The 26,895-nt window shown below is 42.8% G+C and overlaps 2 protein-coding genes across 7 annotated transcripts in view; one reads left to right on the forward strand and one right to left on the reverse strand.

The window, feature by feature from the left end:
- Nucleotides 1–4,109, reverse strand: part of LOC129855022 (plasma membrane calcium-transporting ATPase 1-like) — a 46,138-nt gene extending 42,029 nt beyond the window's left edge. The window contains exon 1 of the mRNA XM_055922263.1: nucleotides 3,759–4,109. The gene's annotated coding sequence lies outside the window, so the exon portion shown is untranslated. The remainder of the gene's footprint in view (nucleotides 1–3,758) is intronic.
- Nucleotides 4,110–13,483: 9,374 nt separating this feature from the next.
- The window catches only part of LOC129855024 (GRAM domain-containing protein 4-like), a 53,198-nt gene continuing 39,786 nt past the window's right edge, over nucleotides 13,484–26,895 (forward strand). For 3 of the 6 annotated variants that reach the window (XM_055922266.1, XM_055922270.1, XM_055922269.1), the window contains exons 1-2: nucleotides 13,484–13,794; nucleotides 21,930–22,155. In XM_055922266.1, coding sequence (XP_055778241.1) covers nucleotides 13,766–13,794; nucleotides 21,930–22,155 — 255 coding nt within the window. In that variant the 5' untranslated portion in view covers nucleotides 13,484–13,765. The remainder of the gene's footprint in view (nucleotides 13,795–21,929; nucleotides 22,156–26,895) is intronic. The other 3 variants (XM_055922268.1, XM_055922272.1, XM_055922271.1) reach the window with 1 other exon arrangement.

Here is a 26,895-nt window from a genome sequence, read left to right on the forward strand (position 1 = left end):
TTCCGCACAAAAAGCGAATTGCTTTGCCACATTTTTTGCAGTATTACTTTAGGTAGCATGTTTTGGAATATGTGTAATCTGTACAGGCTTCCTTATTTTCACTCTGTCAATTAGGTTAGTATTGTGGAGTAACTACAATATTGTTTATCCATCTTCAGTTTTCTCCTATCACAGCCATTAAACTCTGTAACTGTTTCAAAGTCATCATTGGTCTCATGGCGAAATCCCCAAGCTGCTTCCTTCCTATCTGGCAACTGAGTTAGGAAGGTCGCCTGTGTCTTTATAGTGACTGGGTGTATTGATACACCATCCAAAGTGTAATTAATGGATATTCAGTGTCTGCTTTTTTATTTTGACCCATCTACCAGTAGGTGCCCTTTTTTGCGAGGCACTGAAAAACCTCCCTGGTCTTTGTGGTTGAATTTTTGTTTGAAATCCACTGCTCGACTGAGGGATATTAAAGATAATTGTGTGGGGTACAGAGCTGAAATAGTAATAAAAAAAGCAACTTATTATGTGACTTGTTAAGCAAATGTTTACTACTGAACTTATTTAGGCTTGCCATAACAAAGGGGTTGAATACTGATTGACTCAAGACATTTCAGCTTTTAAATTTTTCATTAAACTGAACATAAATATAAAATGCAACATGTGTTGGTCCCATGTTTCATGAGCTGAAATAAAAGATCCCAGAAATGTTCCAGTTGTACAAAAAGCTTCTTTCTCTCAAATGTTGAGCACAAATTAGTTTACTTCCCTGTTAGTGAACATTTCTCCTTTGCCAAAATAATCCATCCACCTGACAGGTGTGTCATATCAGGAAGCTGATTAAACAGCATGATCATTACACAGGTGAACCAATAAAAGGCCACTCTAAAATGTGCAGTTTTGACACACACAATGCCACGGATGTCTCAAGTTTGGAGGAGTGGGCAGTTGGCATGCTGACTGCAGGAATGTCCACCAGAGCTGTTGCCGTAGAATTGAATGTTAATTTCTCTACCATGAGCCGCCTCCAATGTCATTTTAGAGAATGTGGCAGTACGTCCAATCGGCCTCACAACCGCAGACCACAGGTAACCACGACAGTCCTGGACCTCCACATCTTCATCTGCGGGATCGTCTAAGACCAGCCACCCAGACAGCTGATGAAACTGTGGGTTTGCACAACCGGAGAATTTCTGCACAAACTGTCAAAAACTGTCAGGGAAGCTCATCTGCGTGCTTGTCATCCTCACCAGGGTCTTGACCTGACTGCAGTTCAGCATCGTGACCAACTTCTGTGGGCAAATGCTCACCTTCGATGGCCACTGGCACGCTGGAGAAGTGTGCTCTTCACAAATTAATCCCAGTTTCAACTGTACGGGGCCGATGGCAGACACTGTATGGCAATGTGTGTAGGCGAGCCATTTGCAGATGTCAATGTTGTCAACAGACTGCCCCATGTTGGCGGTGGGGTTATGGTATGTGGAGGCATAAGCTACGAGCAACGAACCCAATTGCATTTTATCAATGGCAATTTGAATGCACAGAGATACCGTTACGAGATCCTGAGGACCGTTGTCATACTATTCATCTGCCGCCATCACCTCATGTTTCAGCATGATAATGCATGGCCCCATGTCGCAAGGATCTGTAGACTATTCCTGGAAGCTGAAAATGTTCTAGTTCTTCCATGGACTGCATACACAACAGACATGTCACTCAGTGAGCCTGTTTGGGATGCTCTGGATCGACAACAGTGTTACAGTTCCCGCCAATATCCAGCAACTTTGCACAGCCATTGAAGAGGAGTGGGACAACATTCCACAGGACACAAACAACAGCCTGATCAACTCTAGGAGAAGGAGATGTGCCGCGCTGCATGAGGCAAATGGTGTTCACACCAGATACTGACTGGTTTTCTGATCCACGCGCCTACCTTTTTTTAAGGGCTCAGTGACCAACAAATGCATATCTGTATTCCCAGTCATGTGAAATCCACAGATGAGGGCCTGATGAATTCATTTCAATTGACGGATTTCCTTGTATGAACTGTAACTCAGTAAAATCTTTGAAATTGTTGCATGTTGTGTTTATATTTTTGAGGTGGCAGGTAGCTTAGTGGTTAGAGCATTGGACTAGTAACTGAAAGGTTGCAAGATCGAATCCCAGAGCTGACATGGTAAAAATCTGTTGCTCTGCCCCTGAACAAGGCAGTTAACCCACTGTTCCTAGGCCGTCATTGAAAATAAGAATTTGTTTTTAATTGACCTGCCTAGTTAAATACAGGTAAAATAAATACAACAAATAATATTTTTGTTCAGTGTTATTTGTAAACATTTTGAAAAACATAATTCCATGTTGACATTATGGGGTATTGTGTGTAAGCCAGTGACAAAAAAATCTATTGTATCCATTTTACATTCAGGCTGTAACAGAAGAAAATGTGGAAAAATTCAGGGTGTGTGAATACTTTCTGAAGGCACTGTATATGCAACCTACACAGCATATCAAACAAGCAAAACACAGACAGATAAGTCAATAGCGATTTAATGTTATTTTCTCATCATTATTGCAAACATTGGCTAAAAAGGAGGCAGACTGCTTGCTATATGGCAACCTAACTATAAAGATTATATCATTACACAAAATGCTAATTGTTTTGCACCAATGCAATGTGTAGACTGCAACATGCTACGGCAAAATCCCTTACAACAAATAGAGAAGGTTGTAGCCTTCATATATATGTTTGGAAGGTTCATGCATATCACAGCTGTTCTGAGATATGAGGCAGAGACATGGGCTACATTATCATATTGATCAAATTGGTTGAGGGTTCAGAAGAGGTTGAGCAAAGAGAGAAACGTGAATGTGTGTGTAAAATACGACATGCTCAGAACGTGATTCAGATCCTTAGATTTTGAGAAAGAAGTTTCCAGAGGGGCGGGACGGGGTCAAAAACTCCATATTCTTAGCGTCGGACAATATTATGGCATTGACAATGGCTACATACAGTTAGCCCTGACATCGGCTTTGACTGAATAAAAGCCATCCGGCATGAGCTTCAATGCCACTCAGCTATACAGGAGAGATTGATTTGCCAGGGTGAAAAAGATTAGATTTAAAATGATGTAAAATTCACTGGAAGCACTAGTAATGTAAAGCGGTGTGGATACTTTCTGAAGGCACTGCTAATTCCCGACTAGCCAGACACCCAAATACTTGTATACAGAATTGTGTGTAGACCCACTGTATGGCAACGTTTTAAACCATGTCATATTTGTTCCAGTATTAAGATGCTTAATCTTAATATGGTGGCACACATTAACCTTTCACCTTGTAAATGCATACTTAGAGAATGTCTTAATAACATTTCCGTGTTGCTACGACACTGTGTGTGTGTGTGTGTGTGTGTGTGTGTGTGTGTGTGTGTGTGTGTGTGTGTGTGTGTGTGTGTGTGTGTGTGTGTGTGTGTGTGTGTGTGTGTGTGTGTGTGTGTGTGTGTATGTGTGTGTGTGTGTGACAGAGCAAATGATAAATTAAGGATAAATAAACCACTGGTATAGCTTTAAAAATGAAATTCTAAATCCAAAAAGCAGTCACATCTGGTCATGCAAATAATCCTATTTTCACTAACATGTTTTGTTGTTGTAATCCTAACAAAATGAACTGCGAATCTAATGAGCTCCAATAAAGCCCCCTAGAGCCCACAAATGATTGTTCATATTGATTTGATATGATATATGTTTATATTTAGTCAAGGTGGAGTCACTTACAGGTGAGTCACAGATATGGCCGTCGGCGGGGCAGGACTCGTGTGCAGAGGTGAAGAGAAGCAGCCTTGTCAGAAACAACCCAGAAGAGCCCTGACAATCTGTCCATCAACGGTCACAAACAGGAATGGAGCCCCGTCTGCTTCCTAGCTGCATCCTTTGCCAGCCCCCTGTCGCACGACGACAGCACGCGAGCGGCACTTAACTCCAATTGCTCCGTCTCAGGGACGGTAGAGAGCACGACCTCGCTGAAACAGGATTAGCTATAAATAGGCACGCATATCCATCCAGGGGCTGCTGCGTGGCAGTGGCTCAGCCTTTGCCTGTGAGGTATACTATGCTCTGGGACTGTGGCACTAGGGCGCTAATGCTTGTGGAGCAAACCACTAAACCTGTGTCCCCTCACCCAACCCAACCCCACCCTACTCCACCCACTAGTCATTCGGTTAGCTATTGCCCCAAGGACCTTAGCGAGCAGTGAGGACGACGTGTTGATTCCATACCCTACCCCCACCACTTTCCCATCCCTTTGTTCTAGAGTCCCGCCTCTCATCAACCCCAATTAAGAGATCAAGTATCCCCTGGTCAAGGCCCCAAATCACCTCACTACTGCTGTGACGCAAGGTGACGTAAACCAAGATATATTGTACACGCATACACACGCCCTCACGTGCACGGATGCCCACATTAGGAGGAGGATTAAAGTACACTGTGCCTAAACACACAGCCAGATTATAGATGCACACATACACACATACACAGCAGGATTATACACACACACACACACTGCAGCTAGACAGCAGGATTAGAGGCACACATGAGAGAGAGACAGAGCAAGAGAGAGAGACAGAAAGACAGAGAGAGAGAGAGAGAGAGAGAGAGAGAGAGAGAGAGACAGAGAGACAGAGAGACAGAGAGAGACAGAGAGACAGAGAGACAGAGACAGAGAGAGAGAGAGAAGGATTAGAATACAATTTAGAGTCTAGACCTTGTTGCCTCTCTGCAGAATGTGCAGACCTGATACTGAATGTAGGGTAGCAGAGAAAGATATCATATGATACCCTCCCTGCCAATGGCCCTGTTTGAAAGCTACCCCTAACATGAAATTTGGCCAGTTCCACCGCAAAGAGGGATGAAAACTGAAAAGCAGGGATCAGGCTACGTTTCCCTATCACGTCAGCTTCTTTCTGAGTGGATTGTTTGTTGCTTGGGTCTAGCAGGCATTTTTCAAGATCCTTTTTGCAAAGGTGTCTCTTTAGCTTAGTCATCTATTTCAGTTGTTAAGCATGCTACATGCACGTGGCCTACTGGCCAATGAGGCCTTTTGTTTGGGAGAGAGTAGGTCTATGTCCATGAACCATGGTCATGTGTAGGCAAGAAAGCTTTTTCAGGGGGCAGAGATACAGAATTTAATCTAGCACCTTGCCAATCAACCAAGCATTGTCTGTTTATCAAATGTGGAGCTTGTGAAAGCCTAAAGCTGTTATTAGCCTAAAACTAAGGATTGTGTAAATTATTAGCAACTACCAGTCTTTGGTGTATCTTTAAGTTAAAAGCTAAAGTAAAGTAAATTGACATGCATTCCCCAGAAACACTACCACAAATGCACGCACACGCACACACACACACACACACACACACACACACACACACACACACACACACACACACACACACACACACACACAATAACCTCACTAATCTTTTTCTCAATGGCTTAAAGCTGCTTCAGAAGCTTAATAATTAAAGAGGAAAACACCATCCGTGCTTTTAGGGACATATGCACACAGATTAGCACTATGGGCAACACTGGGCAACACACATATCATGGCTGCAACGATGGCATCGAATTAATTCACACCTTACCCACTTCACCTGTCTGTTAATCAAAGGACCCAGTAATGTTTGCAGTCCAGTTTTGTAGTCCAGGCACTGAGGAGAGGGTATGAAAGGCAGTGGAAACTCCTCATTAACATTTCAGAAGTGAGAACCATTCAGTGAAAGCCAATGTTCCATCAGGTGACAGGAGAACAGCATCACGTTTCTGACATTAATTGTTTGAACTGTGCTGTACAAAGTGACACAATTTGGAGCTAAATTATTAAATTAATGAAGTTAGAGCAAAGATCAAAGGTCAAATGGATGAGATGGTTTGTCACCAGGTTTGGGGTGTTCAATTTCACTATAATTCTGTCCATCCAACATATTTATTGAAATTCACTGCGTAAGGAGCTAATGGACAATTTCCCAATCCATTTCAGCCAAGGTAAGCGGAAAAATCCTGTGACTTTGTATTTTGAGAGGAACATGCCTTTAACGCCTGTCTTTAAAAGGGATGTTCCACCCATAATTTAACCTAACATGATTTTTGCCAAAAGGTTCTTGCTGCTTCTGCTTACATATGGTGCATTCGGAAAGTAATCAGACAGCTTGACTTTTTCCACATTTTGTTACGTTACAGACTTATTATAAAATGTATTAAATACAATTTTTCCTCATCAATCTACACATGATACCCCATAATGACAAAGCGAAAACAGTTTTTTAGAAATGTTTGCAAATTTATTCAAAATAAAAAACTAAAATACTTTATTTACCTAAGTATGCAGACTCTTTGCTATGACACTCGAAATTGAGCACACGTGCGTCATGTTTCCATTGATGATCCTTGAGATGTTTCTACAACTTGATTGGAGTCCAATCAAGTGTGGTAAATTCAAATGATTTGGAAAGGCACACACCTGTCTATATAAGGGCTTGTCATGCTAAACAGTGTCCCCCTGCTAAAAAGTGTCCCCCTCCAGCGTCACAATGACATTCGATGAGTACTACTGTAGCCTCTGTTGCTAGAATTTACAGGATTACGTAATAAACTAAAAAAAGTCCATTGCTATGCTGGTTGCTTGGCTCTATTTTACCTTATAGCGGTCACGAAGGAAGCAGGACAAGGGTAGTTCTATGGTGGTAAGTTGGATGGTAAGTTGGTGTTTGAAGATATCCCTCTAGTGGTGTGGGGGCTGTGCCTTGGCAAAGTGGGTGGGGTTATATCCTTCCTGTTTGGCCCTGTCCGGGGGTATCATCGGATGGGGCCACAGTGTCTCCTGACCCCTCCTGTCTCAGCCTCTAGTATTTATGCTGCATTAGTTTATGTGTCGGGGGGCTAGGGTCAGTTTGTTATATCTGGAGTACTTCTCCTGTCTTATCCGGTGTCCTGTGTGAATTTAAGTATGCTCTCTCTAATTCTCTCTTTCTTTCTCTCTCTCGGAGGACCTGAGCCCTAGGACCATGCCTCAGGACGACCTGACATGATGACTCCTTGCTGTCACAAGTCCACCTGGCCGTGCTGCTGTTCCAGTTTCAACTGTTCTGCCTGCGGCTATGGAACCCTGACCTGTTCACCGGACGTGCTACCTGTCCCAGACCTGCTGTTTTCAACTCTCTAGAGACCGCAGGAGCGGTAGAGATACTCTTAATGATCGGCTATGAAAAGCCAACTGACATTTACTCCTGAGGAGCTGCATCCTCGACAACTACTGTGATTATTATTATTTGAAAATGCTGGTCATTTATGAACATTTGAACATCTTGGCCATGTTCTGTTATAATCTCCACCCGGCACAGCCAGAAGAGGACTGGCCACCCCTCATAGCCTGGTTCCTCTCTAGGTTTCTTCCTAGGTTTTGGCCTTTCTAGCGAGTTTTTCCTAGCCACCGTGCTTCCACACCTGCATTGCTTGCTGTTTGGGGTTTTAGGCTGGGTTTCTGTACAGCACTTTGAGATATCAGCTGATGTACGAAGGGCTATATAAAAATAAAAAAAAGCGCTCGCAAATTCCATGCAAAATTACTACCTCAAATTTGCTCTCTTAGGACAGTGGTTTTGACAGTGACCACCTGCTGATTCAGAGGACCTAAAACTCTGGAAAGAGAACACTCTTTCTTTTCCATATATTTGTCTTTATATAAGAACATGTTGTTAAATAGGAAGAAATAATTTAAGATGTTTTTAGATTGACGTTGCTAGCTACTGTTACTGTACTTATTTACCTCAGCCTGCCTAGTCAGCTAGCCAGCCAGTTATATTTAGCTAAGGTTAGCTAGCTAGCTAGCTAGCTAGCTACTGTAACTGTTATTGTAGCTTTTTGTTTGTATGTAGCTTGCACTTCATTGGCATCCCTCGGAGAGATTTTATTTTATTTTCTAATCAGGCTCGACAAGAGGCGCAACATTCAGAGAAATTCAGTGTAACATTAAGCAGTTAACTTCTATTAGATAACTGGACGGATTTAGCTATGTACAACCGTTTTCTATCTAGCTAGTTGGTCAACTATATGTTGCTAGCTATATATATAGTTCATTGGAGGCTGCTGAGGGGAGGATGGCTCATAATGTCTGAAGCTAAGCGGGGTTGGTCCTGGTCGGTCCCTGGATGGGAGACCAGATGCTGCTGGAAGTGGTGTTGGAGGGCCAGTAGGAGGCACTCTTTCCTCTGGTCTAAAAAATATCCCAATGCCCCAGGGCAGTGATTGGGGACACTGCCCTGTGTAGGGTGCCGTCTTTCGGATGGGACGTTAAACGGGTGTCCTGACTCTGAGGTCATTAAAGATCCCATGGCACTTATCGTAAGAGTAGGGGTGTTTACCCCGGTGTCCTGGCTAAATTCCCAATCTGGCCCTCAAACCATCATGGTCACCTAATAATCCCCAGTTTACAATTGGCTCATTCATCCCCCTCCTCTCCCCTGTAACTACTCCCCAGGTCGTTGCTGCAAATGAGAACGTGTTCTCAGTCAACTTACCTGGTAAAATAACGGTAAAATAAAATAAAAAAATAAAAAAAATGGAGTAAATGGAATGGTATCAAATAACAAGAGAGTGGAAGACAGAGAGAGAGAGATAGAGAGAGAAAGACAGAAGTGCAAATGTACTTAGACTTGAGAATTTCAACAACTCTTCTCTTCCAACTTGTTAGGCAAGCATATGTACCTACAGGGAAAGGATGGCCAGCTACACAGGAGGGTGATTTTTACTAAGGGGGAGAAGGAGGCCGTGCTGACCGAGATGCATGCTGGCCATTACGGAGTGAAGCGCATGATTGTCAAAATCAACCTATGCTTCTTCTGATGGGGAAATGTCAAGGAGGTGGACATCTGGGCAATTGAAATAACCCTTTGTTTATCAATCACATTCTATTGTATCCGAAATTATTATGATTTCAATGAATGTCACATCAGAGAGCACACAATGTTTAAATGTGTCACTTTGTGCCAAAAGGTCAGTACCCTGTCTAGCCTGCAAGATGTTTGAGAAGGCAAAGACTGTGGCGCCGGAGTTGAGGCCCATCAAAGTTGTTTCACCAAGGCACATGATCGGTAAGTGTCCCAATTCAAATTTTGCCCTGATAAGTTGTGCTTTATTTGACCACAGCAGAGTTCAATATTATAGAATGTGTGTGTGTGTGTGTGTGTCAGTATCCTTACAAATATGAAAATCTGCCTAATGTGTGAGACAGATACGGATAAGAATAAAGTAATCTACTTTCGAACACTACAAATGTTAGGGGTGGACCTCATCGGATCCTTCACGAAATACAGAAATGGCAACAGCTGGTGTCTGATCCGACCGATCACTTTACCAAGTGGGTGGAGGCAATACCCATTAAGGTCAGTAAATGAAGACAATATGTTTAACTCTGAATTCCCTTCTGTAACCCATTAAAAAGGGTGCTTGGAACCAAAAATAGATTTTCATTTTATATGATACCCATCAAGGACAAGACTGGCAAGACCACCTCCAAGGCGATGATGGACATCTTCAACACCCACGGTTCTCCTGAGATCATCATGAATGACGAGGTCATGAACGCTGGAACAAGGCACACACCTGTCTATATAAGGCCCCACAGTTAATAGTGCATGTCAGCGCAAAAACCAAGCCATGCCGTAGAGCTCCGAGACAGGATTGTGTCGAGGCACAGATCTGGGACAGCGTGCCAAAAAATGTCTGCAGCATTGAAGGTCCCCAAGAACAAAGTGGAACCAACAAGACTCTTATTAGAGCTGTCTGCCCAGCCAAACTGAGCAATCGGGGTAGAAGGTCCTTGGTGAGGGAGTGGACCAAGTACCCGATGGTCACTCTGACAGAGCTTCAGAGTTCCTATGTGCAGATGGGAGAACCTTCCAGAAGGACAACCATCTCTGCAGCACTCCACCAATCAGGCATTTATGGTAGAGTGGCCAGACGGAAGCCACTCCTCAGTAAAAGGCTCATGACAGCCAGCTTGGAGTTTGCCAAAAGGCACCTAAAGAACGCAGACCATGATCTGAAAAAAAAAAAGATTGAACTCTTTGGCCTGAATGCCAAGAGTCACATCTGGAGGAAACTTGGCAACATCCCTATGGTGAAGCATGGTGGTGGCAGCATCATGCTGTGGGGATGTTTTTCAGAGGCAGGATCGAAGGAAAGCTGAAGGGAGAGATCCTTGACGAAAGCACTCCAGAGCGCTCAGGACCTCAGACTGGGGCGAATGTTCACCTTCCAACAAGACAACAACCCTAAGCATACAGCCAAGACAACACAGGAGTGGCTTCGGGACAAGTCTCTAAATGTGTGCCCCAGACACAGTCCGGACTTGAACCCGATCGAACATCTCTGGAGAGACCTGAAAATAGCTGTGCAGTGACGCTCCCCATCCAACCTGACAGAGATTGAAAGAATCTGCAAAGAAGAATGGGAGAAACTCCCCAAATACAGATGTGCCAAGCTTGTAGTGTCATACCCAAAAAGACTTGAGGCTGTAATCGCTATCAAAGGTGCTTCAACAAAGTACTGAGTAAAGGGTCTGAATACTTATGTAAATGTAATATTTCAGTTCTTTAAGTTTGCAAAACATTTCTGAAAACCTGTTTTTGCTTTGTCATTATGGGGTATTGTGTGTAGATTGATTAGGGGGAAAAAACGATTTGATACATTTTAGAGTAAGGCTGTAATGTAACAACATGTGGAAAAAGTCAAGGGGTCTGAATACTTTCCGAATGCACTGTAGTACACAGTAGGCTACTTTAGAAGAAATGACTGTGCATCCAAATGTTCTACTGTTTTTTATGAAAAATATATCAATGTCATTTACTTTTATTCATCCTTTTTTCAAAAAGAATGAAATACGATTTGCAGTGTTGGAGGAAAGCAAATACGTTCAACTCACAAGATGCTGGCAAGTATAATGTGATACTGCCAACTTGTGGTCATTGTGGAACACAACACCTGTAATGTTTTCTCAAAACGTGTTTAGGTTTTTTGCAAGAGCTCTAGGCCAGAATTTACATTATAATGGAATACATTCGAGGCTCTGAATATATCCTAGAAGAAAAAAGTAACATGGATGAACAATGAAGAGAGATGTACATATGAACTTTACCAGTGTGGTAGATTGTTTTACTACTTTTTAAACCAAGTATACTAAGTACACTACTTCTATTGCGCGATAGTGCACACAAGGGCACATTTTTGGAGAAGTTTGGCGAAGCGGTGGCTGTGTCCTTTGAAGCCCTAAAAACACCTCACTTTCAGCTTCACCCCACACTTTGACACATTTGGTGGAGAATGCAGGCCCAACACTACAGGACATGAGAACAAAAACACTTATGGAGGTTCCGCCATTAGACTGGTCAAGTGCCCTAAAAGAGTCATTAAGGGGGTTCTCCTTACCTGATGATGACTAGTAATTCCATGGCATATGTGGTGAGAACTTCACAACAGGGAAGCAACAGGGAGCCACCGATGTGCTGCCTGCAGCAGAGACTAGGCAGTTTAACTTTTCATTCATCTTGTGACCTTTTCATTGTATTCGGGTACTTTTATTTTCCATGTTTGAGATGTTGTAATATAAATAATATATACAATTTGAATGTTTTTTTTTAAGTACATGCTTCTCAGTATTATATAGGTACACTACCAGTCAAACAGGTGTGCCTTCTTAAATGTTAATTTGTGGAATTCTTTCCTTCTTAATACGTTTGAGACAATCAGTTGTGTTGTGACAAGGTAGGGGGGTATACAGAAGATATTTAGTAAAAGACCAAGTCCATATTATGGCAAGAACAGCTCAAATAAGTAAAGAGAAATGACAGTCCATAATTACTTTAAGACATGAAGGTCAATCAATACGGAAAATTTAAAGAACTTTGAAAGTTTCTTCAAGTGTAGTCGCAAAAACCATCAAGCGCTATGATGAAACTGGCTCTCACGAGGACCGCCACAAGACTGGAAGAACCAGAGTTACCTCTGCTGCAGAGGATAAGTTCATTAGATTTACCAGCATCATAAATTGCAGCCCAAATAAATGCTTCAGAGTTCAAGTAACTGACACATCTCAACATCAACTGTTCAGAGGAGACTGTGTGAATCAGGTGGTCGAATTGCTGGTCGAATTGCTGGTCGAATTTCTGCAAAGAAACCACTACTAAAGGACACCAATAATAAGAAGAGACTTGCTTGGGCCAAGAAACACGAGCAATGAACATTAGACCGGTGGAAATCTGTCCTTTGGTCTGTAGTCCAAATTGGAGATTTTTGGTTCCAACTGCCGTGTCTTTGTGAGACGCGGTGTGGGTGAACGGATGATCTCCGCATGTGTATTTCCCACCGTAAAGCATGGAGGAGGAGGTGTTATGGTGTGGGGTGTTTTGCTGGTGACACTGTCTGTGATTTATTTAGAATTCAAGGCACACTTAACCGGCATGGCTACCACCCCATCTGGTTTGGGCTTAGTGGGACTATCATTTGTTTTTCAACAGGACAATGACCCAACACTCCAGGCTGTGTATGGGCTATTTTACCAAGAAGGAGAGTGATGGGGTGCTGCATCAGATGACCTGGCCTCCACAATCCCCCGATCTCAACCAAATTGAGATTTTTTGGGATGAGTTGGAAAAGCAGCCATCAAGTGCTCAGCATATGTGGGAACTCCTTCAACACTGTTGGAAAAGCATTCCAGGTGAAGCTGGTTGAGAGAATGCCAAGAGTGTGCAAAGCTGTCATCAAGGCAAAGGGTGGCTATTTGAAGAATCTCAAATATATTTGGATTTGTTTAACACTTTTTGGTTACTACATGATTCCATATGTGTTATTTCATAGTGTTGATGTCTTCACTATTATTCTACAATGTAGAAAATAAAGAAAAACCCTTGAATGAGTAGGTGTCCTAAAACTTTTGATAGGTAGTGTACATAACACAGTATATCATAGTGGTGTCCTCCTATAGCCTTTTTCAGACTACACCATACCCCCAGTGAGCTTCACCATACTCCCATTGACCCTTCATATCAACGTAGCCTTCCTGCAGAAGCCCTCTTCCTCCTGAGCAAAATACCCATGACACCCAACAGACAGGAGATCACCCACTGGGTGTGAGCATATGAGACCCTAAAATGCACCCATTGGCCTTACACCATTGGAAATGAAAACATGATATGCTCTATCACTCAATGTTAATGGCAAAACTATTCTATCATGTCAATAGATCACAACTTTTTTTGGTGAAACTTTCAGTGAGTCTCTCTATAGGCCATACCTATAACACCCTGCCTACGTACGTTCATTTATAACTGTGTCACGTTTTAATTTTAGGATATTTCTTTGTGTAGCTAGTTCCTGTTGAAAAGAAACTCTGTACTGTGAAAACATTAATTGGCGGCCCCTTTAAGAGTTTAGTCGCTGACATTGACGAAATTTCCTGGTAGCTTGAACGCCTCACTCACTGTAAGGCAACAACATACATTTTAAACAGCGTATTGTTGTCGAATGAGTTCATAAAACTCGTAGAACGCAGCGGGACGTCATCGCACCCCCACCCTTTTTTTGTGTGGACCTCTTACATTGTTTGCCATAAGATAATTTTATTTATGGAGTTCAATGTAAATACTTGGGCGTGAGCGGGGCGGACCAACGGAGGGTTTCTTTGAAACAAGGTGGCAGGTGGGAAAAGGCGACCTACGGAGTAACGACAGCGTTAATGAAACTTTGTTACCGATTTCGTTATGGGTAAGAAACTTTCTGACAGCTTCTGATTTATTCAACCCGATAGTTCTAAGTGCAACAGGCATAGTCATGTTCGTGCAATTAATTTAGGTTAATTGCACGACGTTGGTTTAACTTGATATCACGCGCTCATTCTGCACTCATAGGCTACTCTAGATACAGAACATGTCAACTGCATTTTACGTTTTTTATACAATTATAATATACATATGTTGTTTCTTATCAATATGTAGTATTGCCTCTTGTGTTAGCCATCAGTACGACTAAAACTGGATAATTTTGTGTCAGCTTTACAATAGTTATACAATGTAACAATGTTCTTCATGATTATCTGGTGAGGTGCAACATTGTTATCGTGAAATGATAGCCTACACGTGTTGTATAAAACCTCACCCAAACGTCTTGCACCGGAACATTCAGATTCTGAGGTGGGCAGGGCATCCTGGGATATCCCAGCTGTCAATAATCCTACCACCCTCCATTAATACCATAACACAGTCCATAATACTGTAATCTTATATTAACCCCCTCGTGTCTATACACAATAACAGAAAATAAATAGGGAATTCCATGGCATTACTGAACTGCCCAAACAATTGGAGTGATGGGCTTTCACTAGGGTTGTATTCAATACGTCTTGCAATGGAAACCATTTACAAGAGTTGTGCGGTATCCAGATGATTTTCATACTGTTCCTGTACCATACTGGGGTATTTGGTATTACCAGCAGTGCACACAAGGGGCGCTATATCTTTCTAAATGTATTATATGATTTTGAAATATATGCTAAAAAAGTAATAGCAAATTCCCATAGCGGATGCTAGGTAAACGCTAACAAGCACACAAACTAAATGCAAGAACTGCCAATCCAGCTCAAAGTTATACAACCATCTCAAAAGGCTACTCGCACTTGATGCAGGAGAAGATAGATTTTCTCCACTGTAACCAAGAAGCTTGATCTTGCAAGCTAGCCACCTACAGCTAGCAAGTTAGCAAACCAAATACATCGCTGGAGAAAATGTATTTGGCACATCTTAGTTAATTTATAGTTATAAGATATTTAGCAAGCAAACAGTGAATTAAGTGTAACTTGATCAACTCTCTTGTGCCGCTCAACAGTGGTTAGTCACGTCATGGTTGCTCCATGTGCTCTTTGTAAAAGAGCATGCAATGTGACTAGCTCTTGAATTTTTTTGTTGTAAAAAATAGAGGAAGAGAGGAAATGCACTTTTAAATTCCACCTCTGAAGAATGACGAAGGCTACTTATACATATTCACAAATTGGGTGTGGGAGTTTCCATGTGGAGTTGATAAACATCAATAAATAGGACACTGACAGCTGTCAGTGTAGCTAGCTAGCATGCTAACCTTATCTACATAACTAGCTATCTTGCTAACCTTATCTAGCTAGCTAATGTTATGTGTTGTTACTGTTTAAAAAAAATATATATATATTCAAAAGATTAGCCAGCTGGCTCTATGGCTGGTTCTGTAGCTGGATTTGTCATAAGCATTGATTTAGGGAAAACTTCACCAAAGATGGATTTGACTTTTCCAACTATTGTCATCTTCAAATTTTGGTTATCTTCCTTAAACTGCGCGAATTCATAATAGAATAGTTAGAATAAGATGACCCTCCGGTAATATGGATAACTGTTGAAAGATACAATGTATAAATACACATATCAGGTAATGGACATGGTGCAACTTTTGGTAGGTAGGCTGCCCGTGCTCATTGTTCTCATAGGGGAAGTGAAATGATAGGCTACAATGGCTTTGCTCATGATCTATACTTAAACAGAATTCAAGAAAAGTATAGTTTTTGCGAGAGCTTTTTCATTATCTGGAAGACACTTGGGGTTTATATCTAATGTTACACCAAAGCAGTGGAGAGTCTAGTGAAGTAAAACTTTAGTGGTCGAAACCATTCATCTTCGGGCGATGGGGGGAGTGGGTTTGCAAAATCATACCATTTTATAAAATGGTCAGATATATATATAACAGATTAGCTAAAAAAAACAAGTGAACATTTACAAATAATCCAATGGATTATGATAATTTTCTGATATTTTAGTTTGCTCCATGCATCAGTCAGCCAAGTGGGTGTTTGGCTCATCTCTTTCATGAAAAGGAATAAAGCTCTTTCTGATTGATAAACAATGCCATGCTGGTGGGTGGTAACATTCAACTAAAACCCAGCCCTGAAATGAAACGTAGGCTGAAAAGAATGTGTCATATCATAGGAAAAGACATCTCCTGTGCTACATGCGCAACACGGACCCTGGATCATTGTTACTCTCTCTTCCGGGATGGCTTCAAGTCCTTCTCTCACCCTCCGGCAAATCAGATCACACCTTCATCCTGCTCCTCCCCACCTATAGGCAGAATCTTAAACAGGAAGCTCCCGTGGTAAGGGCTGTTCAACGTTAGTCTGACCAATCAGAATCTATGCTTCAAGATTATTATTTTTTTGTATGTTTTCACCCCTTTTTTCTCCCCAATTTCGTGGTATCCAATTGGTAGTAGTTACAGTCTTGTCTCATCGCTTCAACTCCCGTACGGACTCGGGAGAGGCGAAGGTCGAGAGCCATGCATCCTCCGAACACAACCCAACCAAGCCACACAGCTTCTTGACACAATGCCCATCCAACCCGGAAGCCAGCCGCACCAATGTGTTGGAGGAAACACCGTACACCTGGCAATCGTGTCAGCGTGCACTACGCCCGGCCCGCCACAGGAGTCACTAGTGCGCGATGAGACAAGGATATCCCTGCCAGCCAAACCCTCCCTAACCCAATTGTGCGGCGCCCCATGGGCCTCCCGGTCGCGGTCGGCTTCGACAGAGCCTGGACTCAAACCCAGAATCTTTAGTGGCACAGCTAGCTCCGCGATGCAGTGCCTTAGACCACTGCGCCACCCGGAAGGCCTCTTTAAGATTGTTTTGATCACGCGGACTGGAAAATGTTCTTGGTCGACTCTGAGAATAGTATTGACGTATACACTGACTCGGTGACTGGGTTCATCAGAAAGTGCATATAGAAGATGTTGTTCCCACGGTGACGATTAGAAATTATCCAAACCCCAAAAACGTGGATAGATGGTAGCAGTCGCACAAAACTGAAAGTGCGAAACACTGCATTTCACCATGGTAAGGTTACTGGGAACATGGCTCTGTACCAGCTACAACCTCCGTAAGGCAATCGGAGTCAAACCAACAGTACAAGGTAGGGCTGGGCTCTATTCCATATTTTAACCATATACCGGTGTTGATGCACAGACCAGTTTGGGTTTTTACTTTACCTTCTATAACGGTATTTGAATTTTTGGTTTGTTAAATGTGATACGCTGTCTGTAAAGCCCATTTTTATAATTTACTCCGCTACTTGAGTAATCTCTCTCTCGCAATCTCTCTCTCGCAACCTCTCTCTTGCAATCTCTCTCTCTCGCAATCTCTCTCTCTCGCAATCTCTCTCTCTCTCTCGACTTAGAGAGTGCTGTCAATGCAGCACAAACAACGTTTCCAATTTGATCGTAATATAATTACAATATTAGTTTGTTTCTTACATCTGCAAACAGCTAGTTTGTATTTTCTTAGCAAATTAAGCTAAATCGTGTTAGCCACTAATGCTAATCCCTTGTTAGCTGGCTAACTAATACAGCCTGAAACCAGTCGTGGTGGAGGCCTAAATCAGCATGTTTTTGTGCAACAGTATCTTCTAAATCAAAGAGGAATAGGTGAAGCATGAATATGTTGGCTATGTGAATAAAGATTTAATGTAGCAAAAGATTATAGAGACCCCTAGGAAACAATGAACATCATTTTGGTTCCTACCCTGTCACAATAACTCATCCATGGCATTTTAATTTGTTGTCATGTCAAACAACACTGTATTCAAAGTGCCCACTATTATTTATATTCTAACTATAGAATTCTATTTCCATGATTTCAAAAGTTCACCCAGGTGTTTGTTTAAATCGCAATTGCAACATTTGGTTAAAAACAAGGCCTAGTATTTTTGCCCATATTGTGGAAATGATCTCAAATGGAGTGCAGGAAATGCAGAAATTGATGGAAATGTAGGAAATTATTTTAGGTTGTATTGAACATTATAAAACAATTAGAATGGAGAAAGACCCATTGAAATAATTTAGAATATATGTGTTGCCACCCTAGTGTCACACACTACTCATAAAGCAAATTTAGAACTTTAATTAATCAAAAACATAAAATTCTGTCATTTGAAAAATTCTATATGATATTTTGGCCATATCGCCCACAGTCACGGATTATAAAGGGAAAACCAGACATGTCGCGGACACAGACGCCTCGCTCCAGGACGAGCTAAACACTTTCTTCGCCTGCTTCTGTGGAAAAAAATATTGAGCCCCCGACGCGTGCCCCCGACACTCATGAGGACTGTGTGCTCTCGTTCTTCGTGGCCAACGGAGTAAGTAGTTTTATGCGTGTTAACCCTCGCAAAGCTGCCGGCTCAGACATCATCCCAAGCTGCATCCTTAGAGCATGTGCAGACCAGCTGGCTGGAGTGTTAATGGACATATTAAATCTCTCCATATCCCAGTCTGTTGTCCCCACTTGCTTTGAGATGTCCAACGTTGTTCCTGTACCCAAGAAAGCAAAGGTAACTGAACTAAATTACAATTGCCCTGTAGCACTCACTCCTGTCATTGAAGTGCTTTGAGAGGCTAGTTAAGTGCCATATCAAATTTTATTAGTCACATATGACGATTACAACAGGTGTAGACCTTAGGGAAGCACAGCCGAGAGCTGTCCAGTGACACGAGCCTACCAGACGAGCTAAACTACTTCTATGCTACATGCATGCATGAGACTGGGTGACCACGCTCCCCACAGCCGATGTGAGTAAGACCTTTAAACAGGTCAACATTCACAAGGCCGCAGGGCCAGACAGATTCCCAGGATGTGTACTGCGAGCATGCGCTGACCAACTGGCAAGTGTATTCACTAACATTTTCAACCTCTCCCTGTCCGAGTTTGTAATACCAATATGGTTTAAGCAGACCACCATAGTGCCTGTGCTCAAGAACACTAAGGTAACCTGCCTAAATGACTACCGACCTGTAGCACTCACGTCTGTAGCCATGAAGCGCTTTGAAAGGCTGGTCATGGCTCACATCAACACCATCATCCCAGAAACCCTCGACCCACTGCAATTTGCATACCGCCCCAACAGATCTACAGATGATGCAGTCTCCATTGCACTCCACACTGCCCTTTCCCACCTGGACAAAAGGAACACCCATGTGAGAATGTTGTTCATTGACTACAGCTCAGCGTTCAACACCATAGTGCCCTCAAAGCTCATTAATAAGCTAAGGACTCTGGGACTAAACACCTCCCTCTGCAACTGGATCCTGGACTTCCTGACGGGCCAACCCCAGGTGGTGAGGGTAGGTAACAACCTATCCACCACGCTGATCCTCAACACGGGCCCCTCAGTGGTGCGTGCTCAGTTCCCTCCTGTACTCCCTGTTCACTCATGACTGCACGACTCCATCATTCAATTTGCCGATGACACAACAGTGGTAGGCCTGATCACCGACAAGACAGCCTATAGGGAGGACGTCAGAGACCTGGCTGTGTGGTGCCAGGACAACAACCTCTCCCTCAACGTGATGAAGACAAAGGAGATGATTGTGGACTACAGGAAAAAGAGGACCGAGCACGCCTCCATTCTCCCCCAAGCCATAAAACTCCTGAACGTCTAGTCAAATGGCAACCCAGACTATTTGCATTGCCCCTTTTTACACCACTGCTACTCTGTCATCTATGCGTAGTCACTTTGTAAGCATTTCACTGTAAGGTCCACACCTGTTGTATTTGGCGCATGTGACTAATAAAATGTTATTTGATTCAGGCGCAACAGTGCCTCTTCAAACTCAGGAGGCTGAAGAAATTAAACTTGGCCCCTAAGCCTCTCACAAACTTCTACAGATGCTCCATTGAGAGCATCCTGTCGGGCTCTATCGCTGTACAGCCCATCGCAATTCCAGGGCTCACAGTATTCCCTCCAGGACATATACAGCACCTGGTGTCACAGGAAGGCCAAGAAGATCATCATGGACCTCAGCCACCCGATCCACATCCTGTTCACCCAGCTACCATCTAGAAGGCAGTACAATACAGGTGCATAAAGCTGGGACAGAGAGACTGCGAAACAGCTTTTATCTCAAGGCCATCAGACTGTTAAACAGTCAACACTAGCCGGCCACCGCCCAGTATCCTGCCCTGAACCTTAGTCCCTGTTCTAGCCAGCTACCATCCGGTACGCTACCCTGCACCTTCACAGACTGCTGCCGTATGTACATATTCATTAAACACTGGTCACTTTCATAATGTTTACATACTGCTTCACCCACTTTATATGTATATACTGTATTCTAGTCATGGAACATCCTATATACACTGCTCAAAAAAATAAAGGGAACACTTAAACAACACAATGTAACTCCAAGTCAATCACACTTCTGTGAAATCAAACTGTCCACTTAGGAAGCAACACTGATTGACAATAAATTGCACATGCTGTTGTGCAAATGGAATAGACAACAGATGGAAATTATAGGAAATTAGCAAGACACCCCCAATAAAGGAGTGGTTCTGCAGGTGGTGACCACAGACCACTTCTCAGTTCCTATGCTTCCTGGCTGATGTTTTGGTCACTTTTGAATGCTGGCGGTGCTTTCACTCTAGTGGTAGCATGAGACGGAGTCTACAACCCACACAAGTGGCTCAGGTGGTGCAGCTCATCCAGGATGGCACATCAATGCGAGCTGTGGCAAGAAGGTTTGCTGTGTCAGCATGATAATGCACGGCCCCATGTCACAAGGTTCTGTGCACAATTCCTGGAAGCTGAAAGTGTCCCAGTTCTTCCATGGCCGGCATTTTCACCAGACATGTAACCCATTAATCATGTATTGGATGCTCTCGATCGATGTGTACGTCAGCGTGTTTTAGTTCCCGCCAATATCCAGAAAGTTCGCACAGCCACTGAAGAGGAGTGGGACAACATTCCAAGGGCCACAATCAACAGCTTGATCAACTCTATACGAAGGAGATGTCGTGCTGCATGAGGCAAATGGTGGTAACACCAGATACTGACTGGTTTTCTGATCCACACCTCTTCCTTTTTTTTAAGGTATCTGTGACCAACAGATGCATATCTGTATTCCCAGGTATGTGACATCCATAAATTAGGGCCTAATGAATTTATTTCAATTGACTGATTTCCTTATGATCTGTAACTCTGTTAAATATTTGACATTGTTGCATGTTTCATTTTATATTTTTGTTCAGTTTATTTCCAGAGCAGGCAACACATGTTTGATCCCAGGACGTGTTTTATACTATAGGTCAGTCTGGTAGCACTCCTGAGGGCGGGTTCAAATTCTGTACTTCTGATTGGCTTTCTTCTGTGCTCTGGGTGGAATGATTTGAATTCCTCCTAAATTTAAACTTGGGATCTAATCTTATAAAGGGCAACTAATTTCACCCGTCTCGTGATGAATGGGTGCTATGATGCGATGATGAAATTTGGCCATGTACCATATCTCTATCTCTTTTTCACTTTCTCTCTTTTCCACTTCGTCTTTGTCTCTTCCTGATCTCGCTCTCTGGGCAGAGGCTAAAGGGTCCAGCTTTCTGTCTTACCTACATACAGTAAAGAGATCATACAGGGGTGGCCCAGTCCTAAAATGATTACCCAACTCACCCGCACGCCTTCCGTCACAAACCCATTGGCCTCATACCACTCGGACCCTACTTTAGGAAGCTGGTGCAACATGTATAACCATCCAGTGAAGTTTTGGAGAAAGAATACTTTTTAGAATAGTGGATTCTAGATTACAAGGGGTCAAAGTTAAGAAGGTAGAATATAGACATTTGGCTATGTATTAGAATGCAACGTCATGTGGAGTGCACAAGTAAGTACTATATTGTTGCACAGGAATCTTTGAGTTGGCATTTCAAATTGCTCATATAGACATTTCATTGAAGACAATTCAACCCTTTTATCTCATGGAGACGTGCCCTGGTCAGTGAGTTGCCGGTACAATATTTGATTGTAATCACCTGTCTTTCTTCCTTTTTGTCCCTGCAGGGATGCCATATGCCACGTTAAGATAAAGACCAAGACGACTGTGTTGAACATGTTAAAGCGATTGGACAAAATCCGGTTTCGGGGCCAACGGCCAGATGTGTTCCTGGATCTAGGTGAATCGCCCAACACATCTGACACTGAATGTAGCGAAGAGATCCTGATGAAGCCTAAGCCCTTGCTTAAAATTAAAGACACTGAAGAACTGCAAGACCCTGTGAGTGCTCCTGTATGTGAATATTGGTATTATAATATAACCACAGAAATTGTATCTCTTCACTCTTCACTTCCCCTAATTCTCTCTCAAACAAAATACATCTTTGTTTTGCATTCCTAATCTAGTTTGACATCTTCCAGATCACTTCATGAAGTCCACTCACTCGCCATCTCGAGGTTCCGCCGCCAGTTTCGGGGGAATTTCGGCCAAAATGTCTTCCTTTTGATGTTTATGCAAACCCCTTTCTGTTGATTTAGTCCACTCGAGGATTGAGAGAAAGCTGTCCAATCGCTGTCTGTGTCACTGCAGGCCTTAGTCAGACTAGAGCAGACCAGGGCCTAGCCGCAGCGTACTACCGGCCAACTCAACTTCGCTTAGTGCATGACAAGAACAAGTATTTTTCAATTATCTTATTTAATTTCTCTGCATATTCTTGTGCATTCATGTTCTTATTTTTTTTGAGCGAGGTTGATAACTTCTTGACGTTTAAAGATGGAGAAATATCTTTCATTTCAAACTATGATTTCGAACAGATCAAAGTTTTGAGTCATTTGATCACGTCATCACACACTGGGCCACCTTGTTTGCATCCTAATGAAATGCCCGAAGAAGTGTGATTTAAAAAAAAAAATGCTCAAACGTGGTACTGGTGTGAATTCTCAGTTGGCCGATCTGGTTACTAAAGTGCACATCGAGTCTATAAGAAAGGACCGTTGGAGAAGTTGGGCCTTTCATGACCTAGAAAGCCTCTGCTGCAGAATTAGGGTTTAGCACAGCCCCTGTAATGTCTAACCACTTAACAAACATGTCTTGGAAATGTGAAACTGGGCTTAGGCCAGTTCAGTACAGTGCCCCGTTTGTTTGGGATTTGTTGTCATGAAAACAGGAACAAGGTGGGTCTTCTCACGCTGGTATTTATTATAATTTGTCTTTATCTTTTTATAAACTAGTCAGAACTGAAGTCGGATAGCTGTTCCAAATGTACAGTGGCTTGTGAAAGTATTCACCCCCTTGGCATTTTTCCTATTTTGTTGCCTTACAACCTGGAATTAAAATGTATTTTTGGGGGGTTTGTATCATTTGATTGACACAACACGTCTACCACTTTGAAGATGCAAAATATTTTTTCTTGTGAAACAAACAAGAAATAAGACAAAAAAACTGAACTTGAGCATGCATAACTATTCACCCCCCAAAGTCAATACTTTGTAGAGCCACCCTTTGCAGCAATTACAGCTGCAAGTCTCTTGGGGTATGTCTCTATAAGCTTGGCACATTTAGCTGCTGGGATTTTTGCCCATTCCTCAAGGCAAAACAGCTCCAGCTCCTTCAAGTTGGATGGGTTCTGCTCGTGTACAGCAATCTTTAAGTCATACCACAGATTCTCAATTGGCTTGAGGTCTGGGCTTTGACTAGGCCACTCCAAGACATTTAAATGTTTCCCCTTTAAACCACTCGAGTGTTGCTTTAGCAGTATGCTTAGGGTCATTGTCCTGCTGGAAGGTGCATCTCCGTCCCAGTCTCAAATCTCTGGAAGACTAAAACAGGTTCCCTCAAGAATTTCCCTGTATTTTGCACCATCCATCCATTCCTTGTACTCTGACCAGTTTCCTAGTCCCTGCCGATGGAAAAACATTCCCACAGCATGATGCTGCCACCACCATGCTTCACTGTGGGAATGACTTTCTCAGGGGGATGAGGGGTGTTGCATTTGCGCCAGAATTGGGTTTTCCTTGATGGCCAAAAAGCTCAATTTTAGTCTCATTTGACCAGAGTACCTTCTTCCATATGTTTGGGGAGTCTCCCACATGCCTTTTGGCGAACACCAAACGTGTTTGCTTATTTTTTCCTTTAAGCAATGGCTTTTTTTCTGGCCATTCTTCTGTAAAGCCCAGCTCTGAGAAGTGTACGGCTTAAAATGGTCCTATGGACAGATACTCCAATGTCCGCTGTGCAGCTTTTCAGCTCCTTCCGGGTTATCTTTGGTCTCTTTGTTGCCTGTGATTAATGCCCTCCTTGCCTGGTCCGTGAGTTTTGGTGCGCAGCCCTGTCTTGACAGGTTTGTTGTGGTGCGATATTCTTTCCATTTTTAATAATGCATTTAATGGTGCTCCGTGGGATGTTCAAAGTTTCTGATATTTTTTTATAACCCAACCCTGATCTGTACTTCTCCACAACTTTGTCCCTGACCTGTTTGGAGAGCTCCTTGGTCTTCATGGTGCCACTTGCTTAGTGGTTTTGCAGACTCTGGGGCCTTTCAGAACAGGTGTGTATATATACTGAGATCATGTGACACTTAGATTGCACACAGGTGAACTTTATTTTACAAATGATGTGATTTCTGAAGGTAATTTGTTGCTCCAGATTAGGGTTGCACACTTTGAGGAATATTCAGGGGTGGAACATTTCCATGGGAATGTATGGGAATTAATATTAATACCATTTCAATGTTGATTTTTTTTGCATTGAATACATTCACCATATATGGAGACAAACATTTGACCTTATCATAAGTAGGCATAATTGTAAATTATTAAATCCTTCCAATAGAAATAAAAAAAACTATTTAGTTACAAATTGAACTTTAAATGAGTTGACTCTTCACATGATGATTTCACTGAACAAGAAAATAAAGGAAATATTGAATGATCCCCAAATGATCCATCGCATCTCCCAAAAAACGTTTTCAACATACATCTGTAAAACGATAGTCTAGAAACTAAAGCTTTGGTTGTCTTCCTCTCAGGCTTCCATGTCTTCTCCCTGGACCACCTCAGTGTCCACCTCTTGAACGTCAGACTCTGAGGCCTCATCTTCACTGTCACTTTCCAACCTTGTTGAGGATGGCTCATTGTCAGGCTCAAAAAGTCTCAAATTTGCCCAGATGGCCGCTAATTTTTCAACCCTTGTATTGGTCAGCCTGTTGCGTGCTTTGGTGTGTGTGTTCCCAAACAAGGACCAGTTGCTCTCTGAGGCGGCTGATGTCGGTGGGATTTGGAGGATGATGGAGGCAACAGGGGGAAAAGCCTCAGATCCACAGTCCCTTCCACCAGGTGGCAGATGAGATGTTGGCATGACTGCCATATTGCATCTCCATCCCAAAGCACTCGCTTGGAAGTGTACTTCGTCAGACTGCCAAGAACCTTGCCCTCATCCAGACCAAGGTGGCGAGACACATTAGTGATGACACCATAGGACTTGTTGATCTCTGCACCAGACAGGATGCTCTTGCCAGCATACTTGGGGTCCAACATGTACGCTGCAGCATGTATGGGCTTCAGGCAGAGATCTTCACGCTTTTTGATGCATTTCAGAACTGCAGTTTCCTCTGCTTGGAGAAACAGTGAAGTGAGCAGGGCAGTACGGATTTCTTCTCTTACATCTGCAAGCAGAGTCTGAACATCAGACAGGATGGCTTTGTCTCCCTCAATCCACGCAATGGTTACTGCTATAGGTTTCAGGAGTTTCATGCTGCTTACCACTCTCCCAAAATACATCATCCAAGAGTATCATCTTGATGGGGCTGTTCATATCAGCAGACTGTGCTTGGAGAGACTCCTTCCCCTCCAGGAGACTGTCAAACATGATGACAAGACCAACCCAACGGGTATTGTTGGGCAGCTTTGATGTGGTGCTCTTATTCTTCTCACTTTGCTTGGTGAGGTAGATTGCTGCTATTACTTGATGACCCTTCAAATACCTAACCATTTCCTTGGCTCTCTTGTAGAGTGTATCCATTGTTTTCAGTGCCATGATGTCCTTGATGAGCAGATTCAATGCATGAGCAGCACAGCCAATGAGTGTGATGTGAGGGTAGGACTCCACTTTAGACCAAGCAGCCTTCATGTTTGCAGCATTTTCTGTCACCAATGCAAATACCTTCTGTGGTCCAAGGTCATTTATGACTGCCTTCAGCTCATCTGCAATGTAGAGACCGGTGTGTCTGTTGTCCGTTGTGTCTGTGCTCTTGTAGAACACTGGTTGAGGGGTGGAGATGATGTAGTTAATTATTCCTTGCCCACAAACATTCGACCACCCATCAGAGATTATTGCAATACATTCTGCTTTCTCTATGATTTGCTTGACCTTCACTTGAACTCTGCATCCAGGAAATGAGTAGATAAAGCATGTCTGGTTGGAGGGGTGTATGCTGGGTGAAGAACATTCAGAAATGTCTTCCAATACACATTGCCTGTGAGCATCAGAGGTGAACCATTTGCATACACAGCTCGAGCAAGAAAGAAAGAAACTTCTGATACCAGGAGGAACATGAGCTGTTGCTATCGATAAGGTGTCTGATTAATCATTTTCACCTCGAATAGAAGGGACTTTTGTCAGAGGTTGCTTGTTGTGAGCGCTGAGGGAACTTTATGCACTTGGCCAGATGATTCTGCATCTTTGTTGCATTCCTCACATATGATTTGGCACAGTATTTGCAAATGTTCACAGCTTTTCTTTCTACATTAGCTGCAGTGAAATGTCTCCACACATCAGATAAGTGCCCGTGGCATTTTCCTGTAAAGATTAGAAAACGAAAACGAATCCAATTCCATGTACAGATAAAAGTTAAGCAGTTAGATTAAACAAATCCTTTGTAAGATAAATGTTTTAAAATGAAACATGTATGGAAACAGGTGAATTAACACTCCTCAGTTAGCAGGCTCAAGCAAGCTAAAACCCATATGGGCTTAACTTCCCATGGAAAATTTCCAGAAAAATTCCAGAAATTTCCCGGAAAATGTTCGGCCCTTT

Source organism: Salvelinus fontinalis, chromosome 5, assembly GCF_029448725.1.
Source record: "Salvelinus fontinalis isolate EN_2023a chromosome 5, ASM2944872v1, whole genome shotgun sequence".
In the NCBI taxonomy this organism is placed as follows: domain Eukaryota; kingdom Metazoa; phylum Chordata; class Actinopteri; order Salmoniformes; family Salmonidae; genus Salvelinus; species Salvelinus fontinalis.